Here is a 21,380-nt window from a genome sequence, read left to right on the forward strand (position 1 = left end):
CATCACTCCGACACTGCCTCATCCTCTTCGATCGTGCTTTTGGTCACCCTCTTTCCCCTGCCCTCCACCATCCCCAATCCTGCCCCCCAGCTCGGATCCAAATCCCTGACTGTCCAGCGCCTTGGGACGGCCTCCCAACGTGAAAGGCGCTATACAATTTTGTACTGTATTTTTGTATTGTTTTACCTAGCAGTAAGTAGGAATCTGGAAAACAACAAGATTACATTTGTATAGAGCCTTTCACGTCGGGAAGACGTCCCAAAGCGCTGGACAATGTACAGCATTTCAGACCCGAGCTGGGGTTAGGGGGGAGAAGGGAGGGGACGGTGTGTGGCCGATGGCATGGTCGAAGAGGAGGGTCTTGAGGCGGATTAGTGAATCGCTTTTCCAGGGATAATACTCCCTCAAAAAAAAACATTTGTAATATCTACAACACTTCACATTAAATAGTGCTCTTCACTCAGGGCATCAATGTACCTGAAAGAAGTTTATATATGATCCTAATTGGAATTGAGAAGGTAAATCTAGAACAAAGCGGCACAGGGTCAGGGGATGAGAGTAATTTCAGCACAGACAGTTTTTTCTTTACCAAGAGGGTAATCAACCAATGGAACAGGTTATTGGGAAGTGTGGTTGAAGCCAGGACACTGGACTTGTTTAAGCTTATAATGGAGGGACAAGACTGGGAAGATTGAAGGATGAGATCCTAGCTGCTCGGGATGCTGAGGTGTAAAATGGATGAGGAGCACAGCAAGAGCAGTGTGTCTGGGAGCTGGGCTTATGTGCAGTGAAACATTTGGCAACAACTACTGAGTTAAAGTTTATTTATGCAAAACAGACTACTTTTTACAAAAATAATTTCTTGATAAACATGTGACAAATGTCTGCAGATGAGGTTTGCCAGTGCGACCTGAGAAAAGTACAGCTAGTGCCAACCAGTCTCTCACTCTGGAGGAACATGCCTTGATCGTGTTCACACACATCCTCTACACACGTGTGTACACCCCCCCAAAAGTACACCCACCCTTACATGTACCCTCGTCTATCCCCCCTACATGTATGCACATATCCCCTCACACACACACCCACTGATCAGACTGAACCATTCCACTTGGTGAACACAATACAAAGCATGCACTCAATGCAAATACCCGATGGCTGTGTGATCGGTACCGGTATAGCAATAAAACTCTGAGCGAGCTCTCAATCCCTACAGTGATCGGTAATACACACACACAGCTTCAGAGCACAGAGAAGAACTGTGCTGTCCTTTGCTGGTCAGACTGTCATACTTCACTTCATGTCGTTTGTGTGCTGGGGAGAACCTGGGGAGGAAAGGAGTGGAAGAAGTGAGATTAACCATGAGGAAAGACGTCATACGTCTCCTGGCACACAGCAGAGAAACATCACACAGGCACCCGCTGCCCGACCCCAACCAGCAATTGAATCCTTCCCACTCTGTCCACTCGCTCTACCACCCCTGGTCAGTCACCTCTCTCTTACACTATGTATCCTCTCTCTCTCCTCTTCTGTATCCTCTTTCTCTCCCCCTCTGTATCCTCTCTCTAACTCTCCACCCATCTCCCCCCCTCTCACCCTCTGTATTCTCTCTCTCTCTCTCCCCTTTTCCTTCCTCTCTCTTACTCCTCAGTCTCTCTTCTCTCACTGTCCCATCTCCTCTCCTGTTCTGTCCTCACTCTGACAATCTTCCTTTCTCAAAGACGACTCCCCTCGCTCACACATTCCTCCTTTCACAACTCTCTCTCTCTCAACAGTAGGCGCCGGGTACCTCTTTCTAAGTCAATCGTTCCAGGTTCACAGTAATCATTCTCTCAGAAGCCTCATGTCCTCAAGTGACTGAATAACACCAATCTCCCCTCCTGTGTTGTGTGGAGCACAGTAGGGAGCCTGGCATTGCACTGGAAATATGCAATGAACATGAGCATACCTGTGTGCCCCCCTCCCAGATGATGCTGGATGGCCTCCAGTTTCTGAATATAGTTGGTCAGCATGTGCTCGGGATCCAGGCCAGAAATGGAGACAGATACAAGCGACTGATTGGGCCTGAAATCAAACATTGAGAAGTCAAACACAGACCGTCTGACCATGAGGACGCACTCACACAATCGTGTGTAGCACTGTACCAGCACATAGCAAACAAAAGAGTGACCTTAGGAGAAACTTCTTAAAAATAATAACATGGGATCTTCAATATCCACCTGAACTATTGGCAATCCCTCATCTGAATAATGGCACCCCTATAATAATTCTCACTTGATATAACACCTTATCACGTCTCAAAGCTCTTCACAGAATATACACTGGAATTCTCTTTAGGTGTGGACCCATAAATTGAAAACAGCCAGACCCGATATTTGTATATTTATCTGTTGTAAATATAACGGTTGATTCAAGACAAAAATCCAGGTAAAATGGATCTTGGTTGCTGGTCAATGTACTCACTCTGTGTGTTGAGCGGCTCCAGGAGGGAGATGTGAGGAGTCTAAGATTGATTGACAGCAGACTCGAACCATTCACAAGCATCTGAAGTTGGGCTGTCAATCAGTGAGGGGTCAGAGGAACAGGGAAGACCAAAGGAGGGAACTGGAGGTGTCAAATCGCAATTGATTAACAGTTTAGCTGCTTGTGAATGGCTGGAGCCCAAACATGTACAAGCTGTTCCAAAGCTGTCAAACACATCAGCACTGTCATTAATTGGTCTCCTTCCCGACCAATGGGAACGGCAATGGGAGGGAGATATCGCCATCATTCTGCTGGGCGGGAATGTTATTTGGCTTAACCTCGAATGCCTCTTAAGCCGGACAAAACGGGCGTCCCGATGTGTCTGTCTCAACGGACACTGTATTGTATTATGTATTTTATGGGAGAAACAAGGCATCCAATTGCGCACATCAGTGTCCCACAGTCGTGAGTTGAGTGACCACATTTTTTTGTGCTCCTCCAAGTACTGCACTGGACGGTCAGGGGTCAGGACCTGGGGGAGGGGTGGGGTAGTGGTGAGGGAAGGCAGAGAGGTGAGAGGGCGACTGAAGGCACGATCGATGAGGAGGGTCTGGAGACCGGCCTTGAATGAGGCAAGGGAGGAAGTGAGGCGAAGGGACTGTAGGATGGAGTTCCAGAGTGTGGGGGCAGAGGCTGAAAGCCCGGCCACCGATGGTAGAGCGGGTCGGGTGGGAGATATGGAGCAGGCTGGAGCCCACTGAACGGAGGGATCGGTCAGATTGGTAGGGAGTCAGCAGGTCAGAGAGGTAGGAGGGGGCAAGGCCATGGATGGCCTTGAAAGTAAGGACGAGGATCTTGAATTTGATCCTCTGGGGGATGGGGAGCCAGTGGAGTCGGGCGAGGGTGGGAGTGATGGGGTCACGGAGCCTGGGGGGTGCGCGAGAGTACGCGAGCTGCAGAGTTTTGGATGATCTGCAACTTGTGGAGGGAAGAGTTGGGAAGGCCGATGAGGAGAGAATTTCCATAATTGGGCCTTGATGTGACGAATGTGTGGGTGAGGATTTTGGCAGCCTGAGGGGTGAGGCAGTGGTGGAGTCTGGCGATGTTGCGGAGGTGGTGGTAGGCAGTGACGGTCATAGCGAGGATGTGGGGGAGAAAGAACAGTTCAGGATCAAACAAGATACCCTGGTTCCTGACTGGCTTAGTGCGGTTGAGTGTGCAGCCGTGAGGCTGATGCTGCCAGTGCCCGAGGTGCGGAGGCGCTGACGCGAGCCAATCAGGAGTCCCTCAGTCTTGCTGATGTTCAGCTGGAGAAAGTTGTCCTTCCTCCAGGACTTGATGTCGGACAGGCAGTCGGTCAGGACGCCAGTAGTCCTGGAGTTGAGGGTGGAGGCAGTGTGAAAGGTAGGACCTGAACCAATCAAGGACAGAACCTTGAAGGTTGAGGTGGGAGGAGAGGCGGTGGAGGAGGATTGAGTGGTCCACAGTATCAAAGGCGGCAGAGAGGACGAGGAGGCTGAGGGAGCTCTGGTCACATATGGTCAGGATGTCATTTGTGACTTTGACCAGAGCAGTTTCCGTGCTGTGGGCAGCATGGAAATCTGATTGGAGGGGTTCATGGAGGGAGTGGGAGGAGAAGAAAGAGCGAAGCTGGGAGGCGACGACTCTCTCAAAGACCTAAGACAGAAAAGGGAGATGAGATGGGCCAATAGCTGTGATGGGTCAAGGGAAGGTTTCTTCAAGGTGGGGGTGATAGTGGCTGTTTTGAGTGGAACAGTGCCAGATGACAGGGAGAGGTTGATGATGTTGGGGTGAGTAGTGGGGCAAGGAGCTGGGATTTAAGGAAAGGGGTGGGGAATGGGGTCCAGGGAGCAGGTGGTGAGCTTCATGGAGGATATGGTGGTGATGGAGGAGGAGGTGACAGGTTCAAAGGTGTGGAAGGAGGGATGGGTAGTGGTCTGAGTGTGGTGGGGGGGGCGTGCAGGGAGAGGGTGGAAGCTGAGCGGATTCCCTCAATTTTGGACTCAAGGAAGTCCAGCATTTCCTCGCAGTGGGAGTTGGAGGAAAGAATCTGCAAGGCGTGGCGGGGAGCACCGATGAACCGGTTGGTGGTGGTGAACAGGAGTCTGGGGTTGCCCTTCGCCGCAAGGATTAACCTGGAATAGGAGGACCATTGAGCTGAGTCAAGAGCGGAGCGGTAGGTTTTGATGTGGTCCTTTGGACCGTTAGGCCAGATTTGAGCCAAGTGCGTTCGGCAGTCCGCACCTGGCCCTTGAACGAGTGGAGGTGGCTGGTGAACCAGGGTGAGGATCGAGAATAGGAGGCAGTTTGGGAGGTGAGGGGGGCAAGGGTGGCGGAGAGGGTGCTGTGGAGGAGAGTAAACAGAGGATGGGTTGGTGCAGGAGGTGGGGAGGAGTTCAGAGGACTCCAGGGCAGCGGAGAGGGATTGCGGGGAGATCTTCTTCCACGGGCGGTGGGAGATAGTGGTAGGTTTGGAGGCAGTGGGAAGAGGGATATAGGAGTTGAGGGAGATGAAATGGTGGTCAGAGATGACCTTGTCGTTGATGGTGAGACGCTGAGGCCCCAGGTGATCACTAGGTCGAGCGGGTGGCCGTTAACGTGGGAGGGAGAGGTTGAGAGAGGAGGTGGAGCAGGAGGGGGTGAAGTGGAGGTTGAAGTCGCCCAGGATGATTAGGCGGTCGGAGCAGAGGAAGAGGGAAGCTCGAAGGGTGGAGATGTCAGAGATGAAGGTGGGGGAGGATTTTGGGGGACGGTAAATTAGGAGAATTTTTAATGAGAGATGGCAGAGGGTAAGGTGTTCAAAAGAGGGGAATGAGCCAGTGGAGTAGGGGGATGTGACGCCCTGGAAATGATGGCCACCACCACCACGTCGGTTTGGGGTGTGGGGCGTGGTGTTAGGTATAGCCGGGTGGTGTGGCCTCAGTGAGGGGCAAGGTGTCACCTGGGGTGATCCAGATTTCCGCGAGGGCCGTAATATCAACGTTCTCATCGAGAATGAGATAATTGGTGGCCAGGGTCTTCTTGCAGATGGAGCAGACGGTTTGAAGGCCAATGCGGAGTGTACAGTTGGCAGGGGGATGTGTGGGATAGTAGGGGGTAGTGGATTGGTTGGCAAGGAGGGTGGATGCGGATGAGGGAGGAGGTTAGCCCACTGGGTCTGGGGGGTGGCTTGCGGCGGTAGTGGGGAATGGGGCATCGGTGCGGCTGCTGCTGGACAGCCAACGCTGAGTGCCACGATGAGCCCATGGAAGATTCCCAGGCTGGAGCAGAGAGAGGTAAAGGCCGCTCCCACTTAGGGCAAACAGAGAATCAAGCAAGGGCCGGGCGGGAGATGGCAGAGGTAAGGTGGGAAGGAGGATGGGAGGAATTGAAGGTTGTAGAGGAGTTTCTCACTGGGGAAAGAGTCACCTTTGCTGTGAAGAAGCTGCTGGATGGTGAGTGTGAGAGGGTCACTTGAGAGGGTGACAGGCGTTCTTGTGAGATCAAGGGGAGCCCGGTGTGGATCCCGTTTAAAATGATCTCACTATCTGTCAAGAGGCCAATCGCCATGGGAGGGCATGTCACTGTCTGGCAGCAAGAATGGCCTCTCTGCTGGACGCATGCGCTGTGTGGCTCACTATGTGGCAGTGGCTGGATGCAGTGGGTAAGGAGAGTTGTTTGCCTTCTCCTCAATTCCACAGCGAGTTCCTGACACACTTCCTGAAGTTGGAAATGGCTCTTGGGCCGGAAGGAATCACCCCCCAGGCCGTCAATTGAATCACCCTGGCCTAAATCATACTTGCACCCGAGTCCCATTCAGTGTCCGATCTAAACCACTTTACACTAGTCGTATTAATCATCTCCTGACTCGTAACACTGCTCCCCTATGCTCCATTACTCTTGCATTCACCAGCTGCTTTGAATCTAGGGAAACTTAGTCTTGACCTAACGCCACATGTATAGAAGAACTTCATTTCCTGCGATTCATTGCAATTCCACAGCTTGCCAGTAAGTGCACATGTAGCGATCGGTCAAGACGCATTGAATCATATAGTCCTGACCTGTCACCGCATGCACAGTTACTGGCTGCATTGAATTATGCATGCACTTTGCAGGTTATTGATTATATCCGATTTTATATGACTTATACAAGTTTGCCTGCAACGTGGACTTTGTATAAGTCATATTAAATGTCGTAGTCCCAAATGATATGACTTATGTGAGTTTTACTGTATTTAATATCACAAATTATTGTGTCATCAAAACATCTCAAAGCGCTTCACAGGATTTACTGTAAAATACAATCACTATTTTGTGGTTCAACGCAACAGCCAGTTTGAGCAAACAGCCATGGAGTGAGTGACCAATTCTATCTGGGGAATTGTTGGCCACAACACCAGAAGAGAGAAACTCCTTTCTTGTTTGAATAGTACCACAGGACATCCACGTGAACAGGGAGAAGGGACCTCTGGGTGTCCTCTAAAGGATGAACCTCTAACAATGTTGCACTCCCCCAGCGTCGGCCAATACTGTCATTTCAAAGTCCCCACAACCTTCTGACTCAGGGGAGAATGCAACCAACTGACCCAAGCACATGCAGCCTGAATTCACTAGAGCTCCAGACGAGAGAGATCAGCGCTAGGGGATGCCTGACCTGTGTTGGAGCTGGATGGGTGGTTTGGATGGCTGGAGGTGAGGCCGGCAGCTGGAGCCACGATCTCGAGTGGGCGGCGAGTTGGTGCTGTGACTGGAGTAAGTTTGCTGTTGGCGAACCACCTCTCCCCTCGGGCTGACTGCAATCACAAGGCCTCAGGTCAGCAGCGAACGACCAAAGCAGCACTGTGTCTGCTCAGTGCTGCGGCCACACAACACTCACGTCTCAGGCTGCACCCAGCACCAGGTGGACAGAGAGAACGCATCAAACAACAAGTGTTGAATTCCCTATTAAAAGCTCCTGTGCATTCTGCTTCACCACATAGTTCAGTCCACAGTCCATGTAAAACACTAACTAGTGCGTCCCTTCGGATTTTGGTCATGACCGTAAAGATATGAGTTACTGACCCTTAGACTATTCACCATATAAAAACTCCCAGAGTCCCTCCACCTCGCCCTCTCCCTCCTTTTTCATAGAATTTTACAGCACAGAAGGCCATTTGGCACATCATGTCTACTAACTAGTCCCACTCTCGCACTGTTACCCCATAGCCCTGCAATTTTTTTCCTTTTTAAGTACCTATATCCAATTCCCTTTTAAAACAATCTACAAAGTTGGCCTCAGTTTGTGGCACAAGCTGCTGTGTATATTTGCAGAACCAAGGCTAGGGGATGCCTTTTACACAGCCTCCAGCAGTGAGTGCCACCCTATGAGAAAGAGTCAGCCTCTGACCTGGGCTGTGCATTGACCCCTGACCTGGGCTGTGTCCTGTGTTGTTCACTGTAGAGTGCAGACCTCGGCATGTTGCTTTCCGCCATTTCTTCACCAGGAAGCTGAGTCTGAGCAGACAAGAGTCATGAAACACCAGTTACAGCTTGTTTAGAGTCTAACCGTGAGGTGGTGATTTGGTGGTGATTTGCCAGAGAAGAGGACATTTGATTTGGTGATTTGCCAGAGAAGAGGACAGTCAGATGGTAAGAGTAGGAAACAGACTGGGGGGGTGGAGGGGGCAGGTATGCACTGTGAGGGATGCCTGAAGGGGAGGGGAGGGGCAGGGACAGAAGGTGGAACAACAACTTGCATTCCACGCAGGCAGTCACACAGCCCCCTCCACGCAGGCAGTCACACAGCCCCCTCCACGCAGGCAGTCACACAGCCCCCTCCACGCAGGCAGTCACACAGCCCCCTCCACGCAGGCAGTCAGACAGTGCCCTTCACATACAGATAGCATTTCGGAGGTTAACAATGACAGAGTTTGACGAGAGCTGACCATAGGCACAGTTGAAGAGGAAAGTCTTCAGACACACTCTGAAAGAGGGCAAAGTGGGGGTGAGGTGGAGGGATTGAGGCAGGTAACAGGTGGTGAAGTTCATCATCTGCTACCTTGACTGCATCCCCACCCAGCTGCTGGTCACTCAACTCCCCCTTCTCTCCCCACTGCTGGCCAACACAGTCAACCAGTCACTCTCCTCAGGCTTTGTTCCACTCCCCCTGAAAAACGCCGTTATCACACTCCTCCTCAAAAAACCCACTCTCGATCCCTCTAATCTCTCACACTACCGTCCCATCTCCAACCTACTCTTCTTTGCCAAAATCCTGTTTTTGTTGCAGGTCAACTTCGGTCACACCTCTCCCTCCTCGAGCCCCTGCAGTCTGGTTTTCGCCCTGCCCGCAGCACAGAGACAGCGCTTGTCAAAGTCACAAACAACATCCTCTATCTGTGACCAGGGCTCTCTCTGCTTCCTCGTCCTCCTGGATCTCTCTGCTGCATTCGACACAGTCGACCATGCCATCCTCCTCGATTGACTCTCCTCCCTCATCTACTTTAGTGGGATTGCACTCGCATGATTCGAGTCCTACTGAACCAACCGCCTCCATTTCATCTCAGCAAATGGTTTCTCCTCCCGCCCCCGCCTGGTCATCTACAGGGTACCCCAGGACTCCACCCTTGGCCCTCTTCTTTTCCTTTTCTCTATGCTCCCTCTGGGTGACATCATCCACAGACATGGTGTAAACTTCCACATGTATGTGAATAACACACAAATCTACTTTGCCTCCTCCAGCACCAACTCCAGGTCTGTCGATGTTCTATCAGCTTGTCTGGCAGATATCAAGGCCTGGATCAGTATAAACTTCCTGCAGCTGAATATGGAAAAGACAGAAGCCATACTCCTTGGCTCCCGTCAACATCTTCACTCCTGTGGATCTAAACTCCTCAACCTCCCTGGGCTCTCCCTCAGACTCACCGAACTAGTACGCAATCTAGGCGTCCGGTTCAACCGCCAACTGTCCTTCCTCCCCCACATCCAGTCCCTGACCAGGAACACTTTCTTCCACCTCCGCCATATTGTCCACCTCCGACCGTACCTTACCCTAAGTGCAGCTGAAACCTTTGTGCATGCGTTTGTCACTTCCCGTTTGGATTATTCCCAATGTACTTCTCACCGGTCTCCACAGCTCCATCATTCACAAAATCCAGCTCATTTAAAACTCTGCTGCCCGTATACTGACCTGAACCAAACTCCGTACCCACAACTCACCAATTCTGGCTAAGCTCCGATGGCTCCCCATCACCAAACGGATTCACTTCAAGATCCTCACTCTCGTGTTCAAATCCATTAACTCCGCACCTCTCCGACCTCCTCACTCCCCAATCCACCACCTGGCGCCTCCGCTCCACTGGTACTGGCCTCCTGCTCATCCCTCCCTCAATCCCTCCGGCTTGTCCCCTCTCTCCCCTCTTTCAAGTCCCACCTGAAGCCTTTCTGTTCGACTGTGCTTACGGCCACCTCTCCACTCCCCCAGTCTGAGTCAGGCTCTGACACGGTTAAGCGCTCTGAGACAATACCCTGCGTGGAGGGCGCTATATAAGTGTAAGTTGTTGTTGGAGCTCCAGAGGTTCGGGGCGCAATAGCTCAAACCTGTTCTGTAACAGAAATCATTGCAGCTGGCAAGGAACAGATGGTAGGTGTTCTCTCACCTGGAGATTGCAATGACCACTCGTGTCACAGAGCGGAACCTGGTGAAGGCACGGGAACGCTGGCACGGAATGAGCAGGTCTGAGGGAGACGGATAAACTCCCATCCTTGCAATCAGCGAGAGTGTTGCCTGCTCACAATCCTGGAATCCTCCCAAAAGCAGCAATAGATATTTCTTTTGGTAGACCAGCGCCTTGCGGAAACTCTCTGCCCGCAAATACTTGCTGTACAGTCGCTGCATCTGCACATAGAGTGAGTCGCACACATAGTAATGTAGGCCTGTCACACATACACACAGAGCAAAGTGTGAGCCAGTCACACACACACACACAGCATAGTGTAAGCCAGTCACACACACACACAGAGCATAGTGTGAGCCAGTCACACACACACACAGCATAGTGTGAGCCAGTCACACACACACACAGAGCATAGTGTGAGCCAGTCACACACACACACACACAGAGCATAGTGTGAGCCAGTCGCACACACACGCAGCATAGTGTGAGCCAGTCACACACACACACAGAGCATAGTGTGAGCCAGTCACACACACAGCAGTGTGAGCCAGTCACACACACACAGAGCATAGTGTGAGCCAGTCACACACACACACACACAGAGCATAGTGTGAGCCAGTCACACACACAGCAGTGTGAGCCAGTCACACACACACAGCACAGTGTGAGCCAGTCACAAAAACACACACACAGCATAGTGTGAGCCAGTCACCACACACACAGCACAGTGTGAGCCAGTCACACACACAGCACAGTGTGAGCCAGTCACACACACAGCAGTGTGAGCCAGTCACACACACACACAGCACAGTGTGAGCCAGTCACACACACACACAGCACAGTGTGAGCCAGTCACACACACAGCACAGTGTGAGCCAGTCACACACACACACAGCAGTGTGAGCCAGTCACACACACAGCACAGTGTGAGCCAGTCACACACATACACAGCACAGTGTGAGCCAGTCACACACACACACACAGCACAGTGTGAGCCAGTCACACACACAGCACAGTGTGAGCCAGTCACACACACACACAGCACAGTGTGAGCCAGTCACACACACAGCACAGTGTGAGCCAGTCACACACACACACAGCAGTGTGAGCCAGTCACACACACAGCACAGTGTGAGCCAGTCACACACACACACAGCACAGTGTGAGCCAGTCACACACACACACACACAGCACAGTGTGAGCCAGTCACACACACACACAGCACAGTGTGAGCCAGTCACCTACACAGAAAATCACATTTACTTTTGCGCAATTCTTTTCACATGGTGAAGATGTTTCAAAGTGCCTCACACAGCTTTCTGGGAGACTGAACTGGGGGAGGGAAGTGTCTGTGAGCACAGTCGAAAAATCTTTAAGGTGGAGCATAAAGTCAGAGGCGGGGGAACTCCAGGATGGATTTGCTGAGAATGCTGGGCAGGATGGGCCTGTCACTGACCTTGGTGTTGCAGCTGTCGGTAGGCTCATACAGGAGAGGCCGGTTTTCGATCTCGGCCAGCACTCCGGCCAGCTGCAGCTCAACCTCTTTTAGGGCGTTGAGTATCTGACTCCTCTCTGTGGACCAGGCTGCCCGTTCAGCATCTCCACAGCCTGTGGGTCTGGCCTGAAATAATATGTGAGGCACAGGTTTGTGAGGGAGACAAGAGGATGAAGTAAAAATTAAACGGAGGTTGTGAGCTCCATGCGCACTGAGCTGCTTAGCTCCTGTGTGCCTGCAGACCTGCTGCTCTACTGTCAGTTTGCTCATGTGGCCTCTCTCCTCACAAAGCTTGGCCACAGAATTTCTCAGCTCTGCATTCTCCCTCAGCAAACGATCCACAAGAGACACGGAGCCCTGAGAGGAGAGACATATAGAGCAGCTGAAACTCAGCAGCTGGCAGAACAGATACTACCCCCCCACCCACTGGTGAGCAAGCAAACCAGGCCGCTGTGAGGGTTGGCGCGGGGGAACGCATTGCAGGATGCGCACTGTGTTGTCAGAGTGTTGGGCTGAGAGGTATAGGATGAACAAGGGTGCCAGCTGACCTCAGCTGCTCTCGGTGTGAGCCTGCCAGTCTCAGTCATCGTTCCCCCGTTAGACAATAGAGGAAGAAGCAAAAGTGAACAAGAGCAGATTACAGGACATTAGCCTGGGCTCTGTCGCTGTAGCGCTCTCACATCTTGACCCCACTCACCTGAGGCCTGGAGTAAAGCTGCTGCACGTCACAGCTGATTTCTGACAGGGAACCCAATAGGTTCACAACTTCCTCTTCAGTCCTCATACCACCTGTCTCCAGTCTGCGGACACACAAGTGGCTGGAGCTGAGCACTTAGCGGGTGTGTATCTATGGAATATCCTTTCTCTCGGTGCTCACTGGGGGTGGTGGGCAAGACACAGCACTACTATCATACAATTGACATTGCTACACCCCTTTTCATACAGGGAGGACACTTCAAAGCATTTTATACTGTCAACTGGGCACCTGAGTAGGCAGTGGGAGCCGAAGCTGGGTGGGGTGGGAAAGATGACTGAGAGAGTTAAAGAGTTAAGTCTGGAAACAAATCTAGAACGAGATGAGAGGAACAGAGAGGGTTTCCACGCTGCATCCTACACATCAAGAGACGTGGAGTCCTGTAGCTCAGTGGTTAGAGCACTCGCTTTGCAAGCGAGAGACCTGAGTTCAATTCCAGGCAGAGGGCGAAACCTTGGGCAAGTTTCCTTACTCCACACAGAGCCTAATAATAATCCCTCCAAAACCCCCCAAAAATAATAAATTGGTCATTTTCAATCTACGACTGTTTGTGGGACATTGCTGTGCGCAATTGGCTGCCGCGTTCGCCCACAAATATACAGTCAATTCACTTTACAGTGTGTTCTGTGAAGCGCTTTGGGACGTCCTCCCGACGTGAAAAGCGCTATATCAAATGCAAGGATTATTATTATTATTATTATTATCAATGTTAGAGCCACAGACAGGGTTAGAAGTGTGGAGAGACAGACAGACAGGGTTAGAAGTGTGGAGAGACAGACAGGCAGTGTTAGAGGTGTGGAGAGAGGGAGAGACAGTGTTAGAGGTGTGGAGAGAGACAGTGTTAGAGATGCGGAGAGAGAGACAGACAGTGTTAGAAGTGCGGAGAGAGAGACAGACAGTGTTAGAGGTGTGGAGAGAGAGACAGACAGTGGTAGAAGTGCGGAGAGAGAGACAGACAGTGTTAGAGGTGCGGAGAGAGAGACAGACAGTGTTAGAGGTGCGAAGAGAGAGAGAGAGAGACAGTGTTAGAGGTGTGGAGAGAGAGAGAGGGACAGTGTTGGAGGTGTGGAGAGAGACAGGCCACATACTGGTTTCTGGTGCTCTGCAGGAGCTCACTGAGGTGAGTGATGAACTGAGGTTCCTTGTCGTCTTCAACACTGGATGTGGGGGCACGGAAACTGCTGGTCAGGAGGATGCGGTGCCCCTCCACCTGCTGGTGTGTGCGGGATGTTAGGTTGCGCTCCTGCTCCTCCAGCTCTGCCAACATCTGCTGCAGCTGTTGTCCTCGTTGCTGTTCCCCCTGGAACTGCTCCTCCAGTGCCCGCTGCAGAGAGGCCATGCAATCAGGGGTCAGAGTTCAGTCAGATCAGACCCAAAATACATTCTAACCCATTCAATCCCATGGGGAAAAGAGCAAAATAATTGCTTTGTTACCATTCTCTCCCTGGTCCTGTCATGGCTTTGCTCGCTCTTGGCCAGCGCCTGACTCTCCTCTCTCTTCTCCCGTGCTCTCTGCCTGCTCTGGCTCCGCTCCCGCCGCTTGACTATCAGCACGGCATCCTGGAGACGCTTGCCGTGAGCCTGGAGCTGCAGTCCGTGCTGCCGTTCAGCCTGGAGCAGGCGGCTCAGTTCTTGGGCTTGTTCCTGCACTGAGTGCAGGGTGGAGCGCAGGTGGGAGCTGACCTCATGCTCTCTCTGGCTTTCTTGCCGGCTCAGCTGGATCTCGGTTTCCAGCTGGCGTTTTGCTGCAATCATCTGCTGCTGGGTCTTCTCAATCATGGCGGCGAGCTCCACCGTCCGGTTTCTCTCCTTTTCCAGCTGCCTCTGCAGCTCCTGCATGAAAACATGCTCCTGTGAGGGCTGCGACTTCTGCTGTAGGCCGCTGTCAAGCTGCTCAGCCACCTGCTGGCTGCACTGGTTGCTCAGCAGCCAGGACTCAGGCTCAATGTACAGGGGTGGGCTGTGCTGGACCGCCCGCTGTTGCTGGAGGCTAACGGAGAGCGCAGTGCTGCCCGCGTGTTGCTCCAGAGCACACTGCAACTCCTGACAAAAGAAAAACTATTTACAATCCGACAGAGTTACGCTGGACAAAATCCAGATAAAACAGCAAAATCACATGTTCATACGCCACAGGCTCCGATTCCAAGTCAGGAAACATTGTTAGTGCACACAAAGCCCCAGGAGATTGGGACTGAATTGGCAATGCAATGTGGAAAGATACAAACCAGGTCAACAACAACTTGTATTAATTTAGAGCCCCTCACACAAGGTAGCATTCCAGATTGCTTGACAGTGGGGGCCGTGACCATAAGCACGGTTGAAGCGGAAGGCCTTCAGACGTGACCTGAAGATAGGGGGCAAGGCGGAGAGATTGAGTGAGAGTGTTCCAGAGTATCGGGGCGTAGTGGCTAAAAGAGTGATCACCGACGGTGATCATGAGGGTCAAGCAAAATTCAGTGATTATTGAGTATGCAAGTGGCGGAGTTCTGGATTAACTGAATTTTGTGTATAGTGGAGCTGGGAAACCGGCGAGGTGGGCATTTGAGTAGTTTAGGTGGGAGGTGACAAACCCATGGACAAGTGTTTCGGCTGTGTTTTGGTACGGTCGGAGGCAGACAATACAGCGAGGTGGAGGAAGGCGGTACTGGTCAGGGATCGGAAGTGGGAAAGGAAGGACAGCTGGGGATCGAACCTGATGCCTAGGTTCGGTGAGTCACAGATAGACCGGGGAGTTTGAGAAGATCAGAGCCACAGAAGTATGGCTTCCGTCTTGACAACATTTACTGCAGGAAGTTTATGCTCATCCAATCCCTGATGTCCACCAGACAAGCTGACATGACATCAGCAGACCTGGAGTGGCAGCAGATTTGGGTGTCAACCTCATACATTTGAGGAGGGGAGTGATGACAGTGGTTTTACGGGTGAGTGGAGAACAACTGCGTTTGCCAACAGAGGAGAGAGAAGAGGGGAGTTGAGCGACCAACTGGTTGGAGAGGCATTCAAGGCAGCAGGTGGTCAATTTCATGTAAGAAATGGTGATTGAGAGGCAGGGGGGAAGAATTGGGGGCAGGTAGAGTGTAGGGAGGGAGAGTGGTAGGAGCCATGGCGGAGAGAGTGGCTGGTGTTGACGGATCGGGATGGGGTGGTGTAAGACACACGCACTGAGAGAGAAACTCACATTCACACAGAGAGGGAGAGAGAGAGAGACCCATACTGAGAGAGACCCACACTCACACACTGAGAGAGACCCACACACACACACCGAGAGAGACGCACACACACACTGAGAGAGACCCACACTCACACACAGAGAGAGACCCACACTCACACACTGAGAGAGACCCACACTCACACACACCGAGAGAGACCCACACTCACACACACTGATTGAGACACCCGCACACACAAACACCAAGAGACACACACTCACACAAACCAAGAGTGAAAGATCCATTCTCAAACCGAGAGACACAAACTCTCACACACACCGAGGCCCACACTCACACACAAAGAGAGGCCCACACTCATACACAGAGAGTGAGAGAATCACTCGCACACAACGAGAGAGACACACTCACATAGACCGAGAGAGAGAGTCGCACTCACACACACACCGAGAGAACCACACTCACACACTCCGAGAGAGAACCACACTCACTCAAACACAGAGAGAGACACACATTCACACACACCGAGAGATCCACACTCACCCACACTTAGACAGACCCACACTGACACACACCGAGAGACCCAGCCTCACAGACAATTAGAGAGACCTATACTCACACACACCGAGTGAGACCCACACTCACACACACTGAGAGACACACGCACTCACACACACCGAGAGGCCCACACTCACCCACACTGAGAGAGACCCACACTCACATACACCGAGAGACCCACACTCACACACACTGAGAGAGACCCACAATCACATACACCGAGAGACCCACACTCACACACACTGAGAAAGATCCACACTCACACACACGGAGAGAGACCCACACTCACACACACACTCATAGAGACCCAAACTCACACACACACACACACCCAGAGAGACCCACTCACATAGGGAAACCCACACTCACACACAGAGAGGGAGAGACCACACTCAAAGACACCGAGAGAGACCCACACTCACACACACCGAGAGACTCACACTCACACACAGAGAGACACCCACACTCACACACACTGACTGAGAGACCCACACACACAGAGAGTGAGAGACTCACTCGCACACACCGAGAGACAGACCCACACTCACACACACAGAGACCCACACTCACCCACACTCACACACACTGACTGAGAGACCCACACACACAGAGAGTGAGAGACTCACTCGCACACACCGAGAGACAGACCCACACTCACACACACAGAGACCCACACTCACCCACACTGAGAGAGACCCACACTCACACACACTGAGAGAGACCCACACTCACACACACTGAGAGAGACCCACATTCACACACACCGAGAGACCCACACTAACCCACACTGAGAAAGACCCACACTCAGCCACACTGAGAAAGACCCACACTCACACACACCGAGAGAGACCCAAACTCACACACACACACACACAGAGAGACCCACACTCACACACACCGAGAGACTCACACTCACATAGGGAAACCCACACTCACACACAGAGAGGGAGAGACCACACTCAAAGACACCGAGAGAGACTCACACTCACACACAGAGAGAGACCCCCAAACTAACACACACACCCAGAGAGACCCACACTCATACACACCGAGAGAAACACCACACTCACACACACCGAAAGAGAGACCAACACTCACACAAACCAAGAGACAGACCCACACTCACACACACCGAGAGAGAGACCCCCAAACTAACACACACCCAGACAGACCCACACTCAATCACAGTTAGAGACGCACACACACACACCGAGAGAGAGAGAGAGACACACTCATATACACTGAGAGAGAGAAAGAGAGAGAGAGAGACGCACTCATACAGAGAGAAAGAGAGAGAGAGATGCACTCATATACACCGAGAGAGAGAGATGCACTCACACACACCGAGAGAGACTCCCACTCACACACAGAGAGACATCCACACTCACACCCACTGACTGAGAGACCCACACACACACACACCAAGAGACACACACTCACACAAACCGAGAGTGAAAGATCCATTCTCACACCGAGAGACACAAACTCTCACACACACCGAGGCCCACACTCACACACAGAGAGGCCCACACTCACACACAGTGAGACTCACTCGCACACACCGAGAGACAGACCCACACTCACACACACCGAGAGACCCACACTCACACACACAGAGACCCACACTCACACACACTTAGAGAGACCCACACTCACACACACCGAGAGACCCACACTCACACACACTTAGAGAGACCCACACTCACACACACCGAGAGAGACTCACACTCACACACAGAGAGACACCCACACTCACACACACTGACTGAGAGACACACACACACACACACAAACCGAGAGTGAAGGATCCATTCTCACACCGAGAGACAGAAACTCTCACACACACCGAGACCCACACTCACCCACACTGAGAGAGACCCACACTCACACACACCGAGAGACCCACACTCACACACACTTAGAGAGACCCATACTCACACACACCGAGTGAGACCCACACTCACCCACACTGAGAGAGACACACACTCACACACACGGAGAGAGACCCACACTCACACATACCGAGAGAGAGACCCCCAAACTAACACACACACCCAGAGAGACCCACACTCACACACAGCGAGAGAGAGACCCACACTCACCCACACTGAGAGAGACCCACATTCACACACACCGAGAGACACACACTCACACACACTGAGAGACCCCACTCACACACACCGAGAGAAACACCGCACTCACACACACGGAGAGAGAGACCAACACTCACACAAACCAAGAGACAGACCCACACTCACACACACCGAGAGAGAGACCCCCAAACTAACACACACACCCAGACAGACCCACACTCAATCACAGTTAGAGACGCACACACACACACCGAGAGAGACCCACACTCACACACATGGAGAGAGACCCACCACTCACACACACCGAGAGAGACCCACACTCACACACACGGAGAGAGACTCCCACTCACACACAGAGAGACATCCACACTCACACCCACTGACTGAGAGACCCCCACACACACACACACACACCAAGAGACACACACTCACACAAACCGAGAGTGAAAGATCCATTCTCACACCGAGAGACACAAACTCTCACACACACCGAGACCCACACTCACACACAGAGTGAGAGACTCACTCGCACACACCGAGAGACAGACCCACACTCACACACACCGAGAGACCCACACTCACACACACAGAGACCCACACTCACCCACACTGAGAGAGACCCACAATCACACACAGAGAGACACCCACACTCACACACACCGAGAGACCAACACTCACACACACCGAGAGAGACTCACACTCACACACAGAGAGACACCCACACTCACACACACTGACTGAGAGACGCACACACACACACAAACCGAGAGTGAAGGATCCATTCTCACACCGAGAGACAGAAACTCTCACACACACCGAGACCCACACTCACCCACACTGAGAGAGACCCACACTCACACACACCAAGAGACCCACACTCACACACACTTAGAGAGACCCATACTCACACACACCGAGTGAGACCCACACTCACCCACACTGAGAGAGACCCACACTCACACACATCGAGAGACCCACACTCACACACACTTAGAGAGACCCACACTCACTCACACCGAGTGAGACCCACTCACACACACTGAGAGAGACACACACTCACACACACTGAGAGAGACCCCACTCACACATACTGAGAGAGAGACCCCCAAACTAACACACACACCCAGAGAGACCCACACTCACACACACCGAGAGAGAGACCCACACTCACACACACCGAGAGAGACCCAAACACACACACACGCACACACACACACAACCAGACCCACACTCATACACACCAAGAGACAGACCCACACTCACATACACCAAGAGACCCAAACACACACACACACACCCAGAGAGACCCACACTCACCCACACCGAGAGACCCACACTCACACACACCGAAAGACCCAGCCTCACAGACAATTAGAGAGACCCATACTCACACACACCGAGAGACCCACACTCACACATACTTAGACAGACCCATACTCACACACACCGTGTGACACACACACTGAGAGAGACACACTCACACTGAGAGACCCACACTCACACACTGAGAGAGATCCACACTCACACACACTCAGAAAGAAACCCACACTAACACATAATGAGAGAGAGACCCACACTCACACACACCGAGACAGATCCACACTCACACACACTGAGAGAAACCCACAGTCACACACAGAGACACCCACACTCACACACACCGAGAGAGACCCACACTCACACCCACCGAGAAAGAGACCCACACTCACCCACACTGAGAGACACCCACACACCAAGAGAGACCCACAGTCACACACCGAGAGATCCACACTCAAACACACTGAGAGAGACCCATACTGACACACACCGTGTGAGACCCACACTCACACACACTGAGAGACACACACTCATACACACTGAGAGACACACACTCACACACACCGAGAGAGACTCACACTCACATAGGAAAACCCACACTCACACACAGAGAGGGAGAGACCACACTCAAAGACACCGAGAGAGACCCACACTCACACAGACCGAGAGAGACTCACACTCACACACAGAGAGACAACTACACTCACACACACTGACTGAGAGACCCACACACACACACAACAAGAGACACACACTCACACAAACCAAGAGTGAAAGATCCATTCTCACACCGAGAGACACAAACTCTCACACACACCGAGACCCACACTCACACACAAAGAGAGGCCCACACTCACACACAGAGAGTGAGAGACTCACTCGCACACACCGAGAGAGACTCACACTCACACACAGAGAGACACCTACACTCACACACACTGACTGAGAGACCCACACACACACACAACAAGAGACACACACTCACACAAACCGAGAGTGAAAGATCCATTCTCACACCGAGAGACACAAACTCTCACACACACCGAGACCGACACTCACACACAGAGAGGCCCACACTCACACACAGAGAGTGAGAGACTCACTCGCACACACCGAGAGACAGACCCACACTCACACACACAGAGATCCACACTCACACACACACCGAGAGATCCACACTCACACACACTTAGAGAGACCAATACTCACACACACTGAGAGACACACACTCACACACAGAGAGACACCCACACTCACACACACCGAGAGAGAGACCCACACTCACCTACACTGAGAGAGACACACACTCACCCATACTGAGACCCCCTACACTGACACACACCAAAAGAGACCCACACTCACACACACCGAGAGATCCACACTCACACACACTTAGAGAGACCCATACTCACACAAACCGTGTGAGACCCACACTCACACACACTGAGAGACACACACTCACACACACTGAGAGAGACTCACACTCACACACATCGAGAGAGACCCACACTCACACACACCGAGAGCCACACTCACACACCGAGCGACAGACCCACACTCACTCACAAAGAGTGACCCACATTCACACACACCGAGAGACAGACCCACACTCACACAAACCGAGAGACAGACCCACACTCACACACACCGAGAGAAACCCACACACACACAAAGACGGAGAGACAACACTCACACACACCGAGAGAGACCCACACTCACACACACCGAGAGAGACTCACACTCACACACACTGAGAAGAGAGATCCCCAAACTAACACACACACCGAGAGAGACACACACTCACACACACCGAGAGATCCACACTCACCCACATTCACACACACTGAGAGAGACCCACACTCAGACACACCGAGAGACCCA

At 52.2% G+C, this 21,380-nt stretch overlaps 1 protein-coding gene across 8 annotated transcripts in view; it reads right to left on the reverse strand.

The window, feature by feature from the left end:
* Positions 1–813: 813 nt before the first annotated feature.
* The window catches only part of pcnt (pericentrin), a 132,433-nt gene continuing 111,866 nt past the window's right edge, over positions 814–21,380 (reverse strand). For 6 of the 8 annotated variants that reach the window (XM_042336378.1, XM_042336375.1, XM_042336371.1 and 3 more), the window contains 10 exons: positions 13,799–14,407; positions 13,453–13,688; positions 12,308–12,410; positions 11,854–11,967; positions 11,572–11,736; positions 10,098–10,336; positions 7,874–7,956; positions 7,118–7,256; positions 1,949–2,064; positions 1,276–1,325 (listed from right to left, as the gene is read on the reverse strand). In XM_042336378.1, the coding sequence (XP_042192312.1) occupies positions 1,294–1,325; positions 1,949–2,064; positions 7,118–7,256; positions 7,874–7,956; positions 10,098–10,336; positions 11,572–11,736; positions 11,854–11,967; positions 12,308–12,410; positions 13,453–13,688; positions 13,799–14,407 (1,836 nt within the window). In that variant the 3' untranslated portion in view covers positions 1,276–1,293. Of the gene's footprint in view, positions 1,326–1,948; positions 2,065–7,117; positions 7,257–7,873; positions 7,957–10,097; positions 10,337–11,571; positions 11,737–11,853; positions 11,968–12,307; positions 12,411–13,452; positions 13,689–13,798; positions 14,408–21,380 lie in introns of all 8 variants that reach the window. The other 2 variants (XM_042336372.1, XM_042336377.1) reach the window with 2 other exon arrangements.

The sequence above is a fragment of the Callorhinchus milii genome, unplaced genomic scaffold (genome assembly GCF_018977255.1).
Source record: "Callorhinchus milii isolate IMCB2004 unplaced genomic scaffold, IMCB_Cmil_1.0 Scaffold6, whole genome shotgun sequence".
Classification (NCBI taxonomy): Eukaryota; Metazoa; Chordata; class Chondrichthyes; order Chimaeriformes; family Callorhinchidae; genus Callorhinchus; species Callorhinchus milii.